The sequence below is a fragment of the Selaginella moellendorffii genome, unplaced genomic scaffold, assembly GCF_000143415.4.
Source record: "Selaginella moellendorffii unplaced genomic scaffold, v1.0 SELMOscaffold_26, whole genome shotgun sequence".
In the NCBI taxonomy this organism is placed as follows: Eukaryota; Viridiplantae; Streptophyta; class Lycopodiopsida; order Selaginellales; family Selaginellaceae; genus Selaginella; species Selaginella moellendorffii.
The window spans coordinates 1,882,880-1,902,778 of record NW_003314287.1 but is presented as its reverse complement, the minus strand read 5'-3'; the positions used below and the strand labels follow the sequence as shown (position 1 = coordinate 1,902,778).

At 47.6% G+C, this 19,899-nt stretch overlaps 8 protein-coding genes and 1 long non-coding RNA gene across 9 annotated transcripts; 5 read left to right on the top strand and 4 right to left on the bottom strand.

Annotated features, from left to right (window-relative positions):
• The first annotated feature begins 722 nt into the window (after positions 1 to 722).
• Positions 723 to 1,959, top strand: LOC112348016 (clavaminate synthase-like protein At3g21360). Its single transcript, XM_024679877.1, has 2 exons — positions 723 to 1,094; positions 1,157 to 1,959. Exons 1-2 carry the CDS (start codon positions 723 to 725, stop codon positions 1,289 to 1,291), a joined length of 507 nt encoding a protein of 168 aa, XP_024535645.1. The 3' UTR covers positions 1,292 to 1,959.
• A 162-nt stretch (positions 1,960 to 2,121) lies between these two features.
• LOC9629375 (pentatricopeptide repeat-containing protein At2g35030, mitochondrial) lies at positions 2,122 to 5,358 on the top strand. Its single transcript, XM_024679876.1, has 5 exons — positions 2,122 to 2,197; positions 2,429 to 2,460; positions 2,589 to 2,666; positions 2,763 to 2,776; positions 3,279 to 5,358. The coding sequence occupies exons 1-5, from the start codon at positions 2,122 to 2,124 to the stop codon at positions 5,356 to 5,358; spliced, it is 2,280 nt and encodes a 759-aa protein (XP_024535644.1).
• A 680-nt stretch (positions 5,359 to 6,038) lies between these two features.
• LOC9638187 (peroxidase 4) lies at positions 6,039 to 6,889 on the top strand. Its single transcript, XM_024679979.1, has 2 exons — positions 6,039 to 6,211; positions 6,262 to 6,889. The coding sequence occupies exons 1-2, from the start codon at positions 6,047 to 6,049 to the stop codon at positions 6,835 to 6,837; spliced, it is 741 nt and encodes a 246-aa protein (XP_024535747.1). The 5' UTR covers positions 6,039 to 6,046; the 3' UTR covers positions 6,838 to 6,889.
• A 1,581-nt stretch (positions 6,890 to 8,470) lies between these two features.
• On the bottom strand, positions 8,471 to 10,084 carry LOC9629374 (peroxidase P7). Its single transcript, XM_024680077.1, has 3 exons — positions 9,411 to 10,084; positions 9,167 to 9,349; positions 8,471 to 9,097 (listed from the first exon to the last, which is right to left on the bottom strand). The coding sequence occupies exons 1-3, from the start codon at positions 9,612 to 9,614 to the stop codon at positions 8,528 to 8,530; spliced, it is 957 nt and encodes a 318-aa protein (XP_024535845.1). The 5' UTR covers positions 9,615 to 10,084; the 3' UTR covers positions 8,471 to 8,527.
• A 4-nt stretch (positions 10,085 to 10,088) lies between these two features.
• Positions 10,089 to 12,029, bottom strand: LOC112348015 (pentatricopeptide repeat-containing protein At4g02750-like). Its single transcript, XM_024679874.1, has one exon. The coding sequence runs from the start codon at positions 12,027 to 12,029 to the stop codon at positions 10,089 to 10,091; it is 1,941 nt and encodes a 646-aa protein (XP_024535642.1).
• A 694-nt stretch (positions 12,030 to 12,723) lies between these two features.
• LOC112348038 (peroxidase P7-like) lies at positions 12,724 to 14,007 on the top strand. The gene is made up of 3 exons (XM_024679961.1): positions 12,724 to 12,950; positions 13,040 to 13,216; positions 13,333 to 14,007. Exons 1-3 carry the CDS (start codon positions 12,738 to 12,740, stop codon positions 13,903 to 13,905), a joined length of 963 nt encoding a protein of 320 aa, XP_024535729.1. The 5' UTR covers positions 12,724 to 12,737; the 3' UTR covers positions 13,906 to 14,007.
• Positions 14,008 to 14,886: 879 nt separating this feature from the next.
• LOC112348031 lies at positions 14,887 to 15,338 on the bottom strand. The gene is made up of 2 exons (XR_002992935.1): positions 15,277 to 15,338; positions 14,887 to 15,217 (listed from the first exon to the last, which is right to left on the bottom strand). It is a non-coding gene; the product is annotated as an uncharacterized LOC112348031 (long non-coding RNA).
• On the top strand, positions 15,224 to 16,579 carry LOC9638186 (peroxidase P7). The gene is made up of 3 exons (XM_024679925.1): positions 15,224 to 15,535; positions 15,612 to 15,794; positions 15,889 to 16,579. Exons 1-3 carry the CDS (start codon positions 15,323 to 15,325, stop codon positions 16,453 to 16,455), a joined length of 963 nt encoding a protein of 320 aa, XP_024535693.1. The 5' UTR covers positions 15,224 to 15,322; the 3' UTR covers positions 16,456 to 16,579.
• A 1,072-nt stretch (positions 16,580 to 17,651) lies between these two features.
• On the bottom strand, positions 17,652 to 19,768 carry LOC9629373 (protein NETWORKED 4B). Its single transcript, XM_024679924.1, has 4 exons — positions 19,686 to 19,768; positions 19,231 to 19,328; positions 17,835 to 19,151; positions 17,652 to 17,779 (listed from the first exon to the last, which is right to left on the bottom strand). Exons 2-3 carry the CDS (start codon positions 19,319 to 19,321, stop codon positions 17,836 to 17,838), a joined length of 1,407 nt encoding a protein of 468 aa, XP_024535692.1. The 5' UTR covers positions 19,322 to 19,328; positions 19,686 to 19,768; the 3' UTR covers positions 17,652 to 17,779; position 17,835.
• Positions 19,769 to 19,899: the final 131 nt, after the last annotated feature.

The window sequence follows — 19,899 nt, the reverse complement described above, 5'->3', positions numbered from 1 at the left end:
CCACACCCAAACGTGCACCCTGGTTGTTGCAATCGATCTCAAGCTTATCACTTGAATTCATCCTTAACCTCCCTGCACAACAAGGGTAGGCAGCCAACACCTTGCTCAATCCTTTCCTCAAGATCTCTTTGAGAACTTGAAGCCCAGGATTCGGCGTGAAGAAAAAGAGAGATCTCACAAAGTAACCAAACTTCTGGTCTATGTTGGTGAGGAACAAGACGTGCCTGCTGTACTCATCCTCTATGAACACATCGATACTCTCAATTAGGAGAACCTTGCGTGTACCTTGGACAGGCACCATTCTATCCATTCTATCGCGATGAAAGCAATACTAGCAGTGGGACGAGGGATTTCCACGAGCAATCGCCGCCAGCGCAGTGTTTAAGTTTTACTGCAAAATGGTTGTCAAAAATGCAGTTATGCATTTTGAACTCCCAATTTGGCAATAAAAAATCCACATGTTGACATCAAATGGATGTGCGTGTCCACATACAAACGCACATATAAATAGATAGATAGATAGATAGATAAATAAATATTTACACTTGTGAAGTTTGTGTGTGGACACGCACATCCATCTGACGCACCACAACAAGTTTAAAAACAAGCAGCCAGCTGGAAATACAGAGCTGCATGAGTAAATGTGCGCCTGGATCGAGTTTCACATTACTACGATCTATAGCTGTAGTATATCGGCTTCTGGAAGCACAGAAACCTCAACAATGAGAGGGATCCCAGTTGGTGTTCTTGTAAAAGGCCATACTCCCGAGCAGCGTTCTCCTCATCTGTTTCGAATTCCTCATGTCTTCGTTCCTTTCGACAGCAGCTGCGCTGCATTGTCAATGCTGCTCGAAGGCATTCAGAGCCAAAAGGCAGACATTGAGCATGCACTGCACCAGAGTGGAGCTGTCCTTCTTCGTGGATTCGAAGTACTCACTGCCTCAGATTTCAACGATGTACTTGAAGCCTTCGGGTACGATAACTTCGTCTACAATGGTCGTGGGGCACAGAGGAAAGCCATCACTGGAAGGGTTGTCACGGCTAACGAGAAGCCTGTGCATCTTCCTATAGGTTTCCACAACGAGATGGCATACGTGAGTGTTGCTTTCCACCTTGGCAATTATCTATACTCATGCTTCGTTTGTCCTGCTTGTAGCAACTCAAGACACCAAGCAAGGTGATGTTTTATTGCGACATTGAGCCTCCTGAAGGTGCCGGAGGCGCCACACCCATCGTACATTGTATACCAAAGGCTCAAGAAAGAGATGCCAGAATTTCTGAACATGGTTGAGGATAAGGGGCTTACTTACATTAGGACTCTGTGCAACTATCCATCAGCAAAGGATAGCTGGCAAGAAATCTTGCAAGCATCTACCAAAGAGGAAGCGGAGAAGAAGTAAGTCTTCCTGGTTCGTAATTTGCTTTGATAACTTCACGGTCTCATTCGCTAAAGAAGGGAACAATCGCATTGAGTGGAATCAAAACGGCACAGCATCTCTTTTCATGGGACCAAGAATTGGAACAAAATTTTGCAAGTCAAAAGGAAGAAAAGTTTGGTTCAACAACATTGGTTCAACTTACGAGCTCATGCTCACCTCCCCACCTGGAGAACATGGAATAAGCTTTGGCGATGGCACTCCTTTGAATGAAAAGTTTCTCGCAGCTTGCAAGAGGATAATGGAAGAGGAAAAAGTTGCATTCAAATGGCGCAAAGGAGATGTGCTCGTCATCGACAACGATGCTGTTTTACATGGAAGGGAACCATCGAGACCACCACGAAAAATTCTTGCAGCATTAGCTGCCAACTAAAATAAGAGTAGTTTCGAGTGTTGACGTAGGAGCGTTGAAGTCTCACTCCTTTCGAACTCTATTCTTATTTACGCCGTTCGACTGACCGCCCCACGGCCCATCCCCACTATGAACGACCCGGTCCGAGTATAATCTATCTATCTGTGTTTATAGTTTTGTGGTGAATGCAATGCAATTGAGAGTTTTCACTCCACGGCCCAGGCTCCAGTCCATGCTCCACAGTCCTCGCTTATGGAACGTGGCTTTTTCTCATGAAAAGGGCGGTAGGAGGATCATGAAGAACGCTGGCATATCTATACGACAGTCCTGCCAATGGCAATCCACCAGGACACGATTGTGGCGATTGGGAGATTCCAGGATACCGATGGTTCTGCAGCATCCATCTCAGGTTTGTTGGACTCCTTTTTTGTATAAAAAGATTCCTGGTTTCATTGTCTTTGTCCTACACGTATGATTCAATTCAATCGATCCACTTCCTACATAACTTTGTGTTCTAAGAGCCTTTCTAGCTTTGTCTGCTATACCTTACCAAAGTAGTTGGCACTTTCTACCGTGGCAGCACTTGATGTTTCGTTTACCAACCACCATATTTTTAACGTGTTTGTTTGCTTGCGCTCAGGTTCAGACCTTTCCAGCTCGTCTGCTGGTCAAGTCTACTTTAAACTGGGCCTAGCTGCTTTTGAGAATTCTTTATAGGTTTTACGACTGCAACGGATCTGGAACGGTAAGCTTGTTTATTGTGAAGTGAACGTAATAATGCTCAATTATCTCGATTACAGGTGAAGATAGGTGATCAGAATATCGAAGATGCTAGCCTCGGTCTTTTATTTGGTATTGGAGTAGTACTGCAAAAAAAGGTGAACTGTTCTCATACTAATCACTTGTAGATTTCTCATCGTTACCTCAGATTGTTTTCAATGATACCATCAACATTCGGTATGGTCGGCTATCAGCAACAGAGGAAGAGGTAAGCCCTTCCTTTGAACAGGTGTATGAAGCCGCGAAAAAAGCTGCCATTCATGGATCAAGTTTCTAAATCAATACGAAACCATGGGACTAAAGGTATTCAAAGCTCTTCACTTCCGTCTAGCTTTGCAGCTGAGTGGATAAGAGAAGCAAAGAGTAGCGCTGGCAAGAGCATTCCTCAAATCCGTCCGTGCCATTCTTGTAAGCCGGTTGTTTTGTTCCCTTGAGCGTTTCACAACGCGTTTCTTATCATCAGGTTGTGATGAAGCAACGAGATCGCTAGACTCTAAATTCTCTTATTCAGAAGAGTTTGGAGGCGCGGGACGAAAGTGATCTGGAGCAGATCAATAGTAGCTGTGCAAGGCTCGTAGCCATGGATTTTTGAGCGGGAGATGGGAGCTGTTCGCCTAACTAAGAACGAAGAAGCGCATTAGATGTTCTTTGAATATCCTTCTTTGACTAGTAGTCATAAGATGCTCTTTGAATATGCTTCTTTTGACTAGGATTGACTACGAACGGAGCCATCTCCTCGATCTTCTCCAGTCATGCCGCTCCATCCCGGCGGCCCACGAAATTCGCAGCCGGATCCAATCCACGCTCGGGGCTGCCGATGTCTTCGTGCAAAACAAGCTGATCGAGCTCTATGGCCGCGTTGGAAGCCCCCTCCACGCGCAGGAGGTGTTCAATGCCATCGCCCACAAGAACTCCCTCTCGTGGGTCATGCTTCTCAACGCTTACTGTCGCAACAGGCAGCTAGATCGAGCAAACCAGGTTTTTCGCGCGATGCCGCACAGAGATTTAATCTCGTGGACTTGTCTCCTTACTGCACTTGCCCAAAACGGGCATTTGATTAAAGCCCAACAAGTGTTTGATCAAATGCCTATAAGGGATTTGGTCTGCTGGAACTCAATGCTCGTTGCGTACGGAAGAAGCGGAAGAATAGAAGATGCCGTAAAGGTTTTCGAGGATATGCCCGAGAAAGATCTAATTACGTGGACTTCTGTACTTACTGCTTATGCCCATTTTGGGCATTTGGAAAAGTCACAGGATATCTTTGAGCGAATGCCCCAGAGAAATCTGTTCTCGTGGAATGCTATGTTAGCGCTCTACGGTGTTAAAGGTTTAATGGAGAAAGCAAATATATTGTTCCAGGAAATGCCCGAGTGGAATTCTGTGTCTTGGACGACGATGCTAGACGGATATTCGCAAAACGGGTATCTTGGAAGATCTAAACTCGTGTTTGATTCCATGCCGGAGCGGAATTTGATCTCATGGGGCTGCATGCTAGCTGCATATGCACATAACGGGCACTTAATGGACGCCAAGAGAGTATTTGACACCATGCCAGAGCACAACCTTGTCTGTTTTAATGCCATACTAACAGCATTTGCCCAAAATGGCCAACTTGCAAAAGCTAAGCACGTCTTTGATACAATCCCGGAGACAAATGTGGTAACGTGGAATGCGATGCTGACGGCATATTCGGACAATGGTCGAGTAGAACAAGCAAAAGTTATGTTTGATTCTATGCCGTACAGGAATCTCGTGTCATGGACATGCATGCTGGCCATGCACGCCCAGTACGGGCAGGTAACGGAGGCCAGACGGACATTTGACACGCTCCCCGAGAGAACCATCAACGTGACTGACGCTTTGCTAACGGTTTATGCGCACAACGGACGCATCGAGGACTCGAAGATTCTATTTGATGGAATGCCCCACTGGGACATGCTAGCATACTCGACAATGCTCTCGGCATTTGCCCAAAACGGGCATGTGGAGGATGCCAAGAATCTTTATGACTCAATGCCGGAGAAGCACTTGGTCTCAAAGACCTCGATGCTTGCGATGTATGCCCAACATGGGTCAATAAACGAGGCACAGTCCATGTTTGATAGTATGGCTTTTCAAGACATTGTGGCATGGAATTCTATGTTGGCAGCTTACACTCAGCACGGCTATGTGGATCAAGCCAAAACCATTTTTGATATAATGCCTGAGAGAGATGCGGTATCATGGAGCACAATGCTAGCAGCATATGCCCGTAAAGGGCATCTCCCCCAAGCAAAAAAGTTCTTTAGCACAATCCCAGAACCCAGCTTTGTCTCGTGGAATGCCTTGCTCACTGCCTACTACCAAAACTCCGTCCCATCTGGTGTCTTTGAAAGTTTTGACATGCTCAAGATGGTGGATGGCTCTCTCAGCGGGATTTGCTTCGTGCTGGTTTTGGTCGCTTGCAGCCATGGAGGCAAGCTGGTCGAGGCTGGCCAAAGATTCGTCTCCATGAGATTGGACTACGCGTTTGAGCCGGCCAAGCAACACTACGCTTGCATGGTTGACATGCTTGGGCGAGCTGGAAGGCTGGAAGATGCTCGAGAGCTTGTTCACGCAATGCCGTTTGTGGCCAATGGGTTCGAATGGGTGACTTTGCTGGGCTCTTGCAGAAGTAATGACGACTTCGAGCAGGGAGCTCGTGTTGCAAAAGCCATGATGGATGCCAATCCGGCATCTGGTGCAGCTTACATCCTCTTGGCCAACTTGTATGATTCAAGAGCACCTAACAAACTTGCCACAAGTCCTTGATCTTGTAGATTTTGATTTTTCAGGTCTGCCAACCAACACCACGTGTTGGAGTTACGATCTTAAGCTTCTTCGTAGATAATTTTCCATATCCATGCTATGTTGGGCGATTTTTCAAGCTGAAGTGGTTAATATTGGAATAAGATCACATTCAATCATATTTTTGGAATCTGATTTCTAACACCCACGTGATAATTCATGCGAAATCCGATATTTCTTCTGCCAACCCGCCCACCATTAGCGTCACAAGGTAATCTTAATTATCATTTCCATGAAACTTCACAACTGTGAGCACGAAGTCAATATTTCTTGCGTCAAGAGTTTTACTTGATCACGACTCTAAATTTCTTGTATATAAAGAAAGCCCAAACCCACACCATTGCATAATTTGATTATCATTAAGAATGGCTTCAAGCATTGTAAGCATGATTAGCATCTTTCTTTTGTTTGCAATGTCTGGCCATGCGCTTGCAAGCTTGAGCCCAACGTTTTACAGCTCGACATGCCCAAATCTCACAGGAATCGTTCGAGCCGCAGTACAACAGGTTGTGGCAAGTCAGCCACGAATGTGTGCATCTTTAGTTCGACTCTTCTTTCATGACTGCCATGTGAATGTAAGAAAAGCTTTCACCTTTCGATTAAGCAGGAAAATTAAGCATGCCTACAATTGCAGGGATGTGATGCATCCATCATGCTGAATGGCTCAAACAATGAGCAGTTTGCTTTCCCAAACATAAACTCTTTGCGAGGATACAACGTGATCGAAAACATCAAGGCTTTGGTGGAGGCGAAATGCCCAAACACTGTCTCATGCGCTGATATCATTGTGATCGTCGCTAGAGAGTGCGTCATGGCGGTAATGACAGTAATTATACCATTAAGTAGAACTAATTCTGTATTGACCAGCTGAATGGACCAACATGGACCGTTACCTTTGGCCGGCGAGACAGCCTCACGGCAAACCAGACGGCTGCAAACGTAGAACTTCCACCTTTCTTCTTCAATGTTTCCAGGCTCATCGCTAACTTTCAAAGCCATGGCCTCTCCGTGCAAGATCTAGTCGCTCTCTCAGGATCTCACACCATTGGCCAAGGCCAATGTGGGAACTTCAAGTCTCGCCTTTATGGTCCATCACTGAGCTCTTCGCCAGATTACATGAACCCTTACTACAATCAGTCGCTCAGGAGCCAGTGTCCTAGCAGTGGTGGTGACTCAAACCTTTCTCCTCTAGATTTGCAAACTCCAGTGGTGTTTGACAACAAGTATTACAAGAACTTGATAAATTTCAGTGGATTGTTCCATTCTGACCAGACACTGTGGAGTGGTGGCGATTGGACGGTTGCGCAGCTGGTGCACACTTATGCCATGGATCAAGCACGATTTTTCCAGGACTTTGCGACTGGAATGATCAATATGGGAAACCTCAAGCCGCTCTTAGCTCCAAATGGACAGATCCGTAAATACTGTGGCAAAGTGAACTAGATTTTTTCAATAAATAAAAATTATTATCCCTTGGTTCCAAGGTATTTATCAAGATAATTCTTCGAATCTCCAGTCAACACGTTGATATTGCCCATCCTTACCATTGCATTACCAAAGTCCTGGAAGAAAGTGCTCTGGCTCGAAGCCCATGAGTTGACAAGATTCCTCGTGCTGAACTGGTCCCCGGAAAAGAGCGTCTGGTCCGAGAAGAGCAACCCTCTCCGGTTATGCAAGTTCCTAAAGTAGCGATTGACAAAGCTGGTGGGCGTCTGGATGTCGAGCGGCGAGAGATTGGTGTCGCCATTGCTGCCCGGGCACGAGCTTTGCAACGTCTGGTCACCGCTTTGGAAGGGCCTGTAGAGCCGAGCCTTCAAGTTGGCGCACTGGGTCTGCCTGGAGAGAGCCATATTTTCCGAATTTGATTTCTAACACCCACGCAAAGAATTCCGATATTTTTTCTGCCAACCCACCCACAATTAGCGTCACAAGCTAATCTTAATTATCATTTTCTCAACTCTGAGCACGAAGTCAATATTGCTTGCGTCAAGAGTTTCACTTAATTGTCTTGATCAGCTCCCTTGTATATAAAGAAAGGCCAATTCCATAATAAACTTGCATATTTTGATTATCACTAAGAATGGCTTCAGGCATCATGATTAGCATCTTTCTTCTGTTTGCAATGTCTGGCCATGGGCTTGCAAACTTGAGCCCAACGTTCTTGTTCAAATCTCACAGGAATTGTCCAAGCTGCAGTTTGTGGCGAGCGAGCCACAAATGTGTGCATCTTTAGTTCGACTCTTCTTTCACGACTGTCATGTGAATGTAAGAAAAGCTTTCCCCTTTCGATTAAGCAGGAAAATTAAGCATAACTTGCAGGGATGTGATGCATCCATTATGCTGAATGGCTCAAAGAATGAGCAGTTTGCTTTCCCAAACATAAACTCCTTGCGAGGATACAACGTGATCGAAAACATAAAGACTTTAAACACTGTCTCATGTGCTGATATGATCGTGCTCGTTGGTCGGCTGTGGTAATGGCAGTAATTATACCACTTAGGATGAACATTGACCAGCTGAATGGACCAACGTGGACCGTTACCTTTGGCCGGCGAGACAGCCAGAAGGCTGCAAACGTAGAACTTCCACCTTTCTTCTTCAATGTTTCCATGCTCGTCGCCAACTTTCAAAGCCGTGGCCTCTCTGTGCAAGATCTAGTCGCTCCCTTGGGATCTCACACCATCGGCCAAGGCCAATGTGGGACCTTCAAGTCTCGCCTCTATGGTCCATCGCTGAGCTCTTCGCCAGATTCTATGAACCCTTACTACAACCAATCGCTCAAGAGTCAGTGTCCCAACAGTGGTGGTGACACAAACCTTTCTCCTCTAGATTTGCAAACTCCAGTGGTGTTTGACAACAACTACTACAAAAACTTGATAATTTTCAGTGGATCGTTCCACTCTGACCAGACACTGGAGTGGTGGCGATTGGACAGTTGCACAGCTGGTGCACACTTATGCCATGGCTCAAGAGTTTTTTTCCAGGACTTTGCGACTGGAATGATCAATATGGAAAACCTCAAGCCACTCTTGGCTCCAAATGGACAGATTCGTAAATACTGTGGCAAATTTTTTCAATATATAAAAATTATCCCTTGGTTCCAAGGTGTTTATCAAGTATACTTTTTCTCAAGCTAGTTTGTTCTTCCACAGTTTCTTCGAATCTCTCCATTGGATCCAGTCAACACATTGATATTACCCATCCTTACCATTGCATTGCCAAAGTCCTGGAAGAAAGTGCTCTGGCTCGAAGCGTATGAGTTGACGAGATTCCTCGTGCTGGCCTGGTCCCCGGAAAAGAGCGTCTGGTCCGAGAAAAGCAACCCTCTCCGGTTCTGCAAGTTCCTAAAGTAGCGGTTGTCAAAGCTGGTGGGCGTCTGGACGTCGAGCGGCGAGAGATTGGTGTCGCCATTGCTGCTCGGGCACGAGCTTTGCAACGAGGTGTTAAAACTTTGATCCATCTGGTCACCTATTTGGAAGGGCCCGTAGAGCCGAGCCTTAAAGGTGATGCACCGGGCCTGCCCAATGGTGTGAGCCCCAGAGAGAGCCACCATATCTCTGGTTGAAAGCCCCTGGTTTTGGAAACTCGCGATGAGCGCTGAGGCATTCAAAGTTGGAGGAGGAAGGTTGGCATTTGCGGCAGATTGGCTTGCTGTTAAGCTATCCCTCCTTCCAAACACCACCGTCCACGATGGCCCGTTCAGCTGTAAAAACACCACAAAACGAAAAGCGTTGACATTGTAAGCTTTTGACCGTTGACTTTGAGAGTTTACCGCGACTACGGAGTCCCGGGCAATGAGCGCCAGTAAGTCAGCGCAGGAGACAACACCCGGGCAGGAGCTTTCGACGGAGCTCTTGATGGAGTCGACGATGTCGAAGCCACGGGCGGAGCCAGCGTTTGGACGCGCGTTTTGCTCCAGGTTTGCGCCGTCGAGAAGAATGGAAGCATCGCATCCCTGCAAGACAAATGCATGGTTCTTTCAATATGCTTGAATGAAACTTATGGAAGCTTTCTACATTGACAAAGCAGTCGTGGAAATGGAGGCGAACAAACGAGGCTGCGATTCGAGCCTCTGCCTGGACGGCCTGCTGCACTGCAGCTCTCACGATGGTGGTGAGATTTGGGCACGAGGAGCGGTAGAAGCTGGAGCTCAAAGTTTGGCCAAGAGCACTCCCATGCAGGGCCAGCAACAACACAAGCACAAAGGACATGATCGCCATCTTTCCGCTTGAGCTTTAGCTTCACTCGAAAGGCCTGCCTTTGAAACGTTTGAAACGTTGGCATTTATAAATGGAACCTCGCCGTATCGAGCACGGGTGCCACGGTGGTGAATTATATTAAACACAACTCGAGCCGGTGTATTTTGACAAGCTTTTTGTTTTGTGATGGAATAAGTCGTATCCATTTCATGTGGTTTGTTTGAATGAAAGTCGGTGGTGGCACACAAGTTCAAACATTTCACCCTCGAAAGAACCAAATCTCACAACTTCCAAATCTCACAAGAGATGATCAAGCTTGTCATGACGCAAAAAAAAGTCAAGCTCAAATGCATCCTGTGACTTTGGACAATTTTTCTTGGTGGAGTGTTTTAGTGGAATCATTCCCATTCCGCCACCAAAGCATCCTGCCTGTCCGCCATTGTAACTTGTTGCTGGCTAATGGCCCCTCCACTTTCGTGTGCTGTGAATAAGAAATTAGAACTTTCGAGGAGAAAGCTTCCACCTCCTAAGTGCATTCTGCAAGTGGTGTTTTGTCTCATCAAACGAGAAAGAGTTTGCCAGCAAAACAAACGCTGCGGCATTTTGGGGATCCAGACTTAGAACTCTTTCACTCACACGAGCGCCCCTTTCAGCGTCTTTCCGATCGATACAAGAGGCCAGAATGCACGTCCAGTCGTAAACGTCTGGAACAAAAGGCATGCGAGTGATAAGATCTTCGGCCTGGTCCAGATACCTCGCCCTCGAGAGGAGATCAATCAAGCAGCAGTAGTGCTGCTTGCTTGGTATCAATCCATAGTCCATTCTCATAGCGATAAAGAGAGACCAACCCGGATAGACCACTCCAGCATGACTAGCGGCAACCAACGCGCAAGTGAAAGCAATCTCATCAGGAATCTCGCTCATTTTCATCGAGGCAAACAAATCCAGTGCCTCGGAAGAATGTCCGTTCTGGGCATATCCAGCAAGCAAAGCGTTCCACGAAACAATGTCCCTTTCGATCATCCAGCTAAATACACGCCTAGCTTCCAGAAGATGCCCATTTTGGGCATATGCCGCTAACAAAGCATTGCAGGAAACGAGATCCTTTTGGGGAATTTCGTCAAACATGAACTTTGCATCTTGAAGATATCCGTTTTGGGCATACGAGGACAGCATCGCATTCCATGATACCAAGTCCCACTCGGGTATCCCGTCAAATATCTGCTTAGATTCCTCAAGATGCCCGTTCTGGGCATACACACTGAGCATCGCCGTACACGAGACAATGTCCTTCTCGTGGAGGCTTTCGTACACCTCCCTTGCTCTTTCGACGTCACCATTCCACGCGTGCATGGAGAGAATGGCGTTCCACGAGATGAGATCCCTGTCGGGCATTTGCTGAAAGAGCTCTTTGGCTTTGGGCAACTGTCCTGCCTGAACATATGCAGCCAGCATGGCATTCCACGACACTAGCGTTCGTACCTCCATTCGATCAAATATCCGCTTTGCCTCTCCCATGTCACCATTTTGCACACACGCAGTCAGCATGGCATTCCAGGACACAACGTTGCGCTCGCCCATCTGATCAAATATTCCTCTAGCCTGTTGGAGCTGGCCGTTAAGTGCAAACCCAGAGAGCATTGCGTTGGAGGCGATGAGATCGTGCTCCTTCATACGATCAAAGAGTTTCACGGCATCTTGCAGATGCCCATTTTGGGCATATGCCGCAAGAATTGTTGTCCAGGAAACTAGATTTCTTTCCTTCATAGAGTCAAATACTATCTTCGCAGATTCCAAATCCCCGCTTTGAGCGCATGCCGCTAGCATTGTGTTCCATGAAACAAGGTCGCGGTTTGGCATCTCTTCAAATATCCTCCTCGCCTGAAAGAGATTCCCGTTCTGTCCGTACGCCGCCAGCATAGCATTGTACGACACAAGGTTCTTCTCGCGCATGCTTTGAAATACCAGCAAGGCGCCTTGCAAGTGCCCATTGTGGGCATTCCCCGTCAGCATGGCATTCCACGTAACGAGGTCCAGCTCGGGCATAGAGTCAAACACCTTCTCGGCGTCTTGTAAATACCCTCTTTGGGTATATGCCACAAGGAGCGTAGTCCACGCCACGAGATCCCTCTGCGGCATGGCATCGAATATCTGTTTGGAGTCCTCAATATGCCCGTTTCGGGCATATGCTGATAGCATGAGAGACCAAGTGTAGACATTCCCTGTGGAAATGGTGTTGAAAACGAGGCGGGCTTCGTGAACACTGCCGCATTTTCCATACATTTCGAGGAGCCTGTTTGAGAGGTAAATGTGGGTGCCAAGGAGGTGGCGGACTTTGGAGTGGGCAAAGCGTACCATGGAGAGGTTGCTGCAAGAATTTACGAGCTCCACGCATGATGCGTGATCGAGGCTGACCCCAACTTCACACGCTCTCATCTCGCCAAGACGAAAGGATAAACAAGATTCAACGGTAGTCCAGCCATGGCTGCGATGGCGTTGACCGTGTTAGTTCTGGCGAGGGTAGAAGTTTCCATCCATCAAATCGTTTAGATTCAAGCTAGAGCATCTTTGAGGTCTTACGTACCATGAGAGCTTCCATTCACGTAAGATCTTAAAGACGCTCTAAAGCGATGTTTTGCTCACCAGGCAAGGAGGGCCCCGGAATGACAACTGTGATTGATTTGATCTTGTTTGTTATCATCCCGTGAGACGTGAAAGAGAAAGAAAGAGTGAGAGATAGAGGTGGTCTTCATGATCCGAAAGCGTGGCTTTCACTTTGATCTCTTCTCGATCGTGATCACGCAACCGAAAATTTGTCGTGCTCTTGGAGCTATTGGGTCAAACGGCGCGGCAAAACAATTAGAGCTGTACGAGTGTTAGTGTGTCCCACACACGTTTGGCCAAAGGACTCGTGGGTGGTCTGAAGAGAAACTTCTGGGCTATCAACCGACTATACGTCTTCCAAGCAAAAACCGAGCGGCGTTCGTAGTATATAATGGATGCGTAAGCGACTGTGGAGTCCAGAGTTCCAATTCCGAAGCAAGCAATCATCTCAATCCATAGTTCTTTCTTAGATCTTTTGAAGAAGAACAGTTACAGTTCTTGGATCATCTTTGCTCTAGAGGTTTTTGCGTTTTCCGAGCAATGGATCGTTTTGGAGCATGGTGGTGGTCGTCTGTGATAGCAGTGCTGCTGCTGGGCCTGGAAGCAAACGCCCAGCTCTCCAGTTCCTTCTACTCCAGCACTTGCCCCAATCTCACCGATATCGTGAGGAACGTAATCCAGTCGGCTGTGGCCAACGAGAATCGAATGGCGGCATCGATCCTTCGCCTCCACTTTCACGACTGCTTCGTTAACGTAAGCAAAGAAGAATGAGCGCGTTTTTCAAATTTCGGGAATGTCCTGTGAATATGCTCCCTGACTTTAAAATTCTTTGCTCATGGCAGGGCTGTGATGGATCAGTGCTCCTCCAGGGCGGGGAGGAGAACGCTCCCCCCAACCAACGCTCCGCCAGAGGATTCGAAGTCATCGATAGCGTCAAGAGCGCCGTGGAGAGCGCCTGCCCGGGAGTCGTCTCCTGCGCCGACATCCTCGCACTGAGCGCCCACGAATCCGTCACAGCAGTAAGTCACCACTCGATCCACTATCCAATTCGATCGATCCACGAGCGAATTCGATCGACCCAAGAGCCAATTGTCCCGAGCTCACTGACCCAGACCGCGTTTCGCCTTGTTTGCAGCTGGGAGGACCCTCGTGGACAGTGGTGTTTGGCCGACGAGACAGCCTCAGCCCCGCGAGCGTGACCGACGTGAGCGCCAACCTCCCGGGACCAGGATTCACGGCATTGCGTCTCATCAGAAGCTTCCAGAACCAAGACCTCTCCCCGCGCGACCTGGTGGCTCTCTCGGGAGGCCACACCATCGGCCAGGCCCAGTGCTTCACATTTCGCGCTCGCCTCTACAATGGCACCGCGGGAGACAGCATCGATCCGGCGCTCAAGTCCCGGCTCGAGCAAAACTGCCCCCCAAGCGCTCCAAACGGCGACAGGAACTTGGAGAACCTAGACACCTCTCCCGCCACCTTTGATAACACGTACTTCCAGTTGCTCCAGTCAACGCAGGGATTACTCTTCTCTGACCAGCAGCTCCTGTCGGGCGGTCAGAGCGAGCTGGCCAGCATGGTCAACGAGTTTGCGGGCGACCAGCAGGCATTCTTTACCGCGTTTGCCAATGGGATGGTGAGCATGGGCAACCTTTCGCCTCTCACGGGGAGCAGTGGTGAGATCCGAGCAACCTGTCGCTCCTCAAACTAATATAGTCATCTCTTGAAGCATCTAAAAGATGCCAAAAACATACCAAATCCAATTGGAAGAATTCCTTGTTGCGACGTAACAAAAAGAGCTTGGAACTGTTCTATAGAATTCTACTAAACTAGTCGAAAAATCTCTTGAAGCATTTAAAACATGCCAATAACACACAAATCCAAGTAGAATTCCTTGTTACGGAACTCTCGATTCATTGATTGCCACAAGAATTCGTTGTTCGAAGAACTTGGAACTCTTCGATTGATGTTCTTAGATTTTTTCCAGAACAAAGAATCTCTTCAAGCATCTAAAAGTTGCACAAGTCCGAATGGTAGAATTCGTTGTTGCGACGTAACAAAGAGCTTGGGATGATGTTTTAAAGTCGTGTTTAGATTTTAATCTTCTCGTCAATCGATCGCGGCTGCAGCCAATTGACTTTGAATAGGTTGCTCATAATTGCACCTAGTTACAGATTCTCAAAGTAAAAATGGCGGCTCCAAGTCCTGCTCAATCGTTTTCATCTGTGTTTTGTAAACGAACAGCATGATCGCATTTGACAATCGGGGCAGCTCACTTCCATCGCACGGAATTTGGACAAGTCACCAGCAAGAAACAGGAAGTAATCGGGAACAGTAAGAGATAGGATTCAGTCTCATTTAACGGATTCATGCCAGTCCACGCGGTTAGCGCAAAAGCTCCAAAAAACGCTCGCTCGTCAATCTTTTGTGGGCGATTGGGATTGGTTTTTGCTTCGATCAGTGTCACACCGCTTTGTATTTTTCGTTTAAAGTTTACACTATTTCCCAATTTAACAAATTCTTTTCTGGATGTTTTTCCTTCTAGGTGGGATGTTCCTGGTTGGTAATATTTTCACGTCTGGTCTAGAGATTTGTGAGAGGCAGTGTTGTATACAACACCCTTGAATTTATGAAGTGTTACAATCAATCATACGTCTGGATTTTTCAATTGTTAAAATATCTGTTATCAAACTAGAAGAATTGGACTTTCCATTGTTAAAATATCTGTTATCAAACGGAACACCGTGATATCATCTTATTCTTCCAAGCTGTGATATCATCTTCAAACTCCTCCAAACAATCGCCAGCACGTCAAAGTCTTGATCGTGCTAAAACTCTCGGACATCAGTCTAGTCTCTCTTGGTAAAAACGGATATCTCCTAGTATTTTAAAGCAGTAGTAGCAAAAGGTCGTCCAGCCGGCCCACAGAGTGAGACCCACACGCGTTTGTAGTAGAGAAGGTTCCAAAGCCGACATATTGACATGTTCTTACATCCTCCGGTGTTATATATCAAGCCGCATCCCTGTCAAGCATATACAAGCGTTTGAGCGAAGAAAGAAAAAAAGGAAACGATCGTCTCACTTCGCTCGTTTGTCATTCCAAACTCTTTTCAGGAGGTCCGGGTCCGATGGCGTATAGTCGAGCGGCAGTGTGGTCGTGTTTGATTGCTGTGATGCTGCTAGGATTCCAAGCCAATGCTCAGCTCAGCTCTTCCTTCTACTCGAGCACCTGTCCCAACCTCATTTCCATTGTCCGAACCGCCATCACCAATGCTGTCAACAGGGAGAACAGGATGGCGGCATCCATTCTCCGTCTCCACTTTCACGATTGCTTTGTAAACGTAAGCTGGAGTCTCTGAGATCCCAAAAAGTTGTCGCCTGACTTGTCTTTCCTTTTCTTTCCTCTGTCTCTTGTAGGGCTGTGATGCATCGATTCTTTTGGATGGATCCAGTGGAGAAAAGAACGCAGGGCCAAACGTGAACTCCGCCCGAGGCTTTGATGTCATTGACAATGTCAAGGCCGCGGTGGAGAGCTCCTGCAAAGGCGTTGTTTCGTGTGCCGACATTCTCGCACTCAGCGCGAGGGAAGCCGTTGTTGCGGTAACGATTTCTATCCTATCCTTACCTCGTCTGATACTTCGTTCCTCCGAAGCTACCCTAAACCAGAGCATTTTGAAAACTTCTGATGGTGCAGCTTAGAGGACCGTCTTGGACTGTTGTCTTTGGGCGACGAGATAGCACAACTTCGAGCCAGAGCACTGCAAACTCGGCAATCCCCCCACCATCGTCCACTGCCTCGAGGCTCATTACCAGCTTCCAGAACCAAGGCCTCTCAACTCAAGATCTCGTAGCGCTGTCTGGCAGTCACACCATCGGCCAGGCCCAGTGCACCAACTTCCGAGCTCGCCTCTACAATGGCACTTCAGGTGACACCATTGACGCATCATTCAAATCGAACCTGGAGAGGAACTGCCCCAGCACCGGAGGGAACTCGAATCTTGCGCCTCTGGATCTTCAGACTCCGGTCACCTTCGACAACCTCTACTTCAAGAATCTGCAGGCTCAGAAAGGCCTCTTATTCTCGGACCAGCAGCTGTTCTCCGGCGGCCAGAGTTCTCTTATGTCGACTGTCAACACTTACGCCAACAACCAGCAAGCGTTCTTCAGTGCTTTCGCAACTGCCATGGTGAAGATGGGAAACATCAATCCGCTCACAGGATCCAATGGCCAAATTCGAGCAAACTGCAGGAAGACAAACTAAGAACATGGACAGAAGGCAGGAAAATATTAGTTACTCGCGTGATGTATTTCCAAGTTTACGCCTGGGTGTAGCCTGTGTACCTGAAAATAACACTTTCGACTCAACAAAGAGCTTTCTTACCTCACTCAAATGCAAAACTCGTCAAGGCAATTATATTCCTTATTCTTTTTAAGTTATTGACATTGGACTCCTGGCAGATCTCACATCCAGCTTCATTGATCTTGGTTTTGCTGGCAGCACCAGCTCCTCCAACCACTGATCTAGATTGTCAAGCAGGTTCATAAAGAAGAAAAGTTGCCTGATTGCTTCTCTCTTCCCTTTGGCACTCTCCACAAATGCCTTAAACATGTAATGGAGAACAGCATGGCAGCATCCTTTCTCCGTCTCCACTTCCACAGTTGCTTTGTAAACATAAGCTGGAGTTCCTGAGATCGCAAGTTGCATTTCAAGGTGTCCCCTGACTTGTTTCTTCGATTCTTCTGGATGGCTCCAGTGGAGGAACGAAAGCAGGACCGAAAGTGAACTCTACCCGAGGCTTTGATGTAATTCACAATGTCAAGCACGCGATGGAGAGCTTCAGCAAAGGCGCGTGCACTCAGCGAGCGCGAGGAAGGTTGTTGTGGTACCTATCCTGACTCTGTCCCAGCTGTTCTCCGAACCCGAATATCTATCCTACGGGTTACCTCGTGTGATCGTCCCAAGATCACGCATCCCCTCTATTTCCCTGTTCCATTTACCTCAGAGCCTCTGAAAACTTCTGATAGTAATTACTTGTTGTGGACCGTCTTGATAGCACAACTTCGAGCCAGAGCACGGCAAACTCGGCAGTCCCCGCACCATCGTTCACTGCCTCGAGGCTCATTACCAGCTTCCAGAACCAAGGCCTCTCAACTCAAGATCTCCCATCGGCCAAGCCCAGTGCACCAACTTCCGAGGTCGTCTCCACAGTGGGACACCATTGATGCATCATTCAAGTCGAACCTGGAGAAGACATGCCCAAGCACCGGAGGGAACTCGAATCTTGCGCCTCTGGATCTGCAGACTCCAGTCACCGTATATGAGCAAACTGCAGGACGACAACTAAGAACATTATTTAACATACAAGACAGAGGCAGGAAAAATACTTGCCTGATGTATTTCCAATGCCTGGGTGTGCAAGCAAAAGGAATGAAATTACTCTTTCGGCTGAGACTCGCTACAAAGAACATTATAAATCTTTATTACCTCACTCAAATACAAAACGATTGTCTTGGCTGCATCTCCATACAAGTAGTAGCGTCTATATGAAGGACGCTTGCTGAAGTCCAAAGCAGCCTTTTACACACTACAAACAAATACAACTATATCAGTTACTCTTTTTAAATTTTTGAAATGAGTACCTTAGGACGTAAAACAGCCTCTCCTGGCAGATCTCAGAGCCAACTTGTCGTTGTAGTCATTGATCTTGGCTTTTGCTGACAACACCAACTCTTCCAGCCACTGATTTCGATTGTTGAGCAGGTCAATAGAGAAGCAAAGTTGCCTGATTGCTTCCCTCTTCTCTTCAGCACTGTCCGCAATGGCATCTCTCTGCCTTTGGTTTTCCATCTCTAGCTCAGACACCTGCCGGTTCATCTCCGCCACCTTCGAGTTTAGACTTGACACAGTCCATTCCCTGTCTTCTGCCAAGGACTTGAGCCTTTGGATTTCATCCGAAAGGTTTGATGCTTCGTTTCTTTGCTCAACCAGAGCATGTTCCTTGGCTTCGTCGTTTTCGGCCAGGCTGAATACCTGTTCGATCAAGGCTTTGTTCTTGGCCAGCAGACTCGTGGCTGTGCCCTTCATAAACCTCAGACCAGCTGTAAGTTCTCTCTGCTTTTCCTCCTGCTCCTCCATCAGAACTTGCAGCTTCCCATTCTCTTCCTGTAAGAAGGCAATCTCTTTCTGCATTGACGAAGAAGTCAGGGATGACTTCTCGTCAAGTGAAGAATACTTCTCCTCCAGCTCCCGGAGGTTGTGTTGTAAAGTCTCTTTCTCGGCGCAAAGCTCCTGAACCTCTCCCTCCAGCTTCTTCGTCAGCTTCTCCAGCTCGGCTTTCAGCGTATTGTTTTCCTTCTGCACCCTGAGAAAATCTTCTCTGAACCCGTGCAGTCGTTTCTCAGTCTCACGATGTTGCTGCAGCTTCTCCCTGGCCTTCTCGCTGAGTCTCTTGTTCTCTGCCTGAGACCTCTCCAAAGCTTCCTGTAACTTCTGAATCGCCAGACTTGCACCATCAGCCTCCCCATCAGAACACGATGAGGACGATGAGGATTCCTCCCCGTCCTGACTCTGCTCCACCGACTTCTCGTCCACGCTAGAAATATCAAAGTGATCCCCGTTGCCGTCACATTCGCCAGTCTCGCTATTGGAATCGGTAAACAAAGTGGAAGAAGTCTCCTTAATAATATCACTTCCTTGCTTCTTCTGTTTGGCGAAAGGAGACGATCGCGGGGACTCAGAGACAAGCCCGTACTGCGATTGAATTGTGGATGGTATCTGCCGAATGCTTCCAGTAAGTTGGTCATACCGCTCAGCCAAGGCCCGGTAGCCTCTGTAGAACTGCTCCACCACTTTCAAGAGATCCGGCCTCTTCTTGTAATACATCTCCGCTCTCTGAGCAAACGAGTCGGCATCCCCTTCTATCAAAACCAGCATTGCCTGTACATTCGCCTCAACATCTGCTAACAAAAAAAAATCAAAACTTTAGCAAACACGTTGCTTCACAGCGGGAAGAATCCCAGGAAAGAGTAAACTTACCTCCCAAGTTTTCCTGGAGCCACTTTGAGTGCTTTGGGCGATTATGGCTTTCCCACCACCAGGACTGAGAGCTCCCAATGTCCATCTTCATGAGCTCCCTGCGCCATGCATCACACAGAAGAAACTTTAGCAGCCTTATCTAAGACAAATCCAAACAGGAGGAGAAATCGTCACGACAGGACCAAGAATGGCGTGTCGCGACATGCAAGATGATCTACTCTAAGAAACCATTCTCATTCTTTCGAGACCCCAAATCGCGGACGCATAGAATGCAGCCACACTGAAATATGCAAGAAGCTCAAGATCGATCATCTCTCGTGCTTGCGCAATGGACATTTCGCCAAGAAACGATCTATGATCCATGATATTCGCCCGCCCTCTCTCGCGATTCAGGGATGCAACGCGCTCGCCATGGAAGGATGCAATGCAACGATCTAATCAAGCACAGCGCTTACTTGGATTCGATCCCGCCAAGAGCCGCGCTGTGGAGGCGGCGCACGTTTCTTCCAAGATCCACACCGCGCAAAACCTTCCCTTATTCTCTACCTAGGCAAGAACAAAAGAAATAAGAACTCTCTACTACACTGCGCGACGAGGCAATAATGGCCGTCGGATGCCAGCAGCCGACGGCCAGGAATCTTTGCGCAGGCAGCCGTTGGAGACATCGCA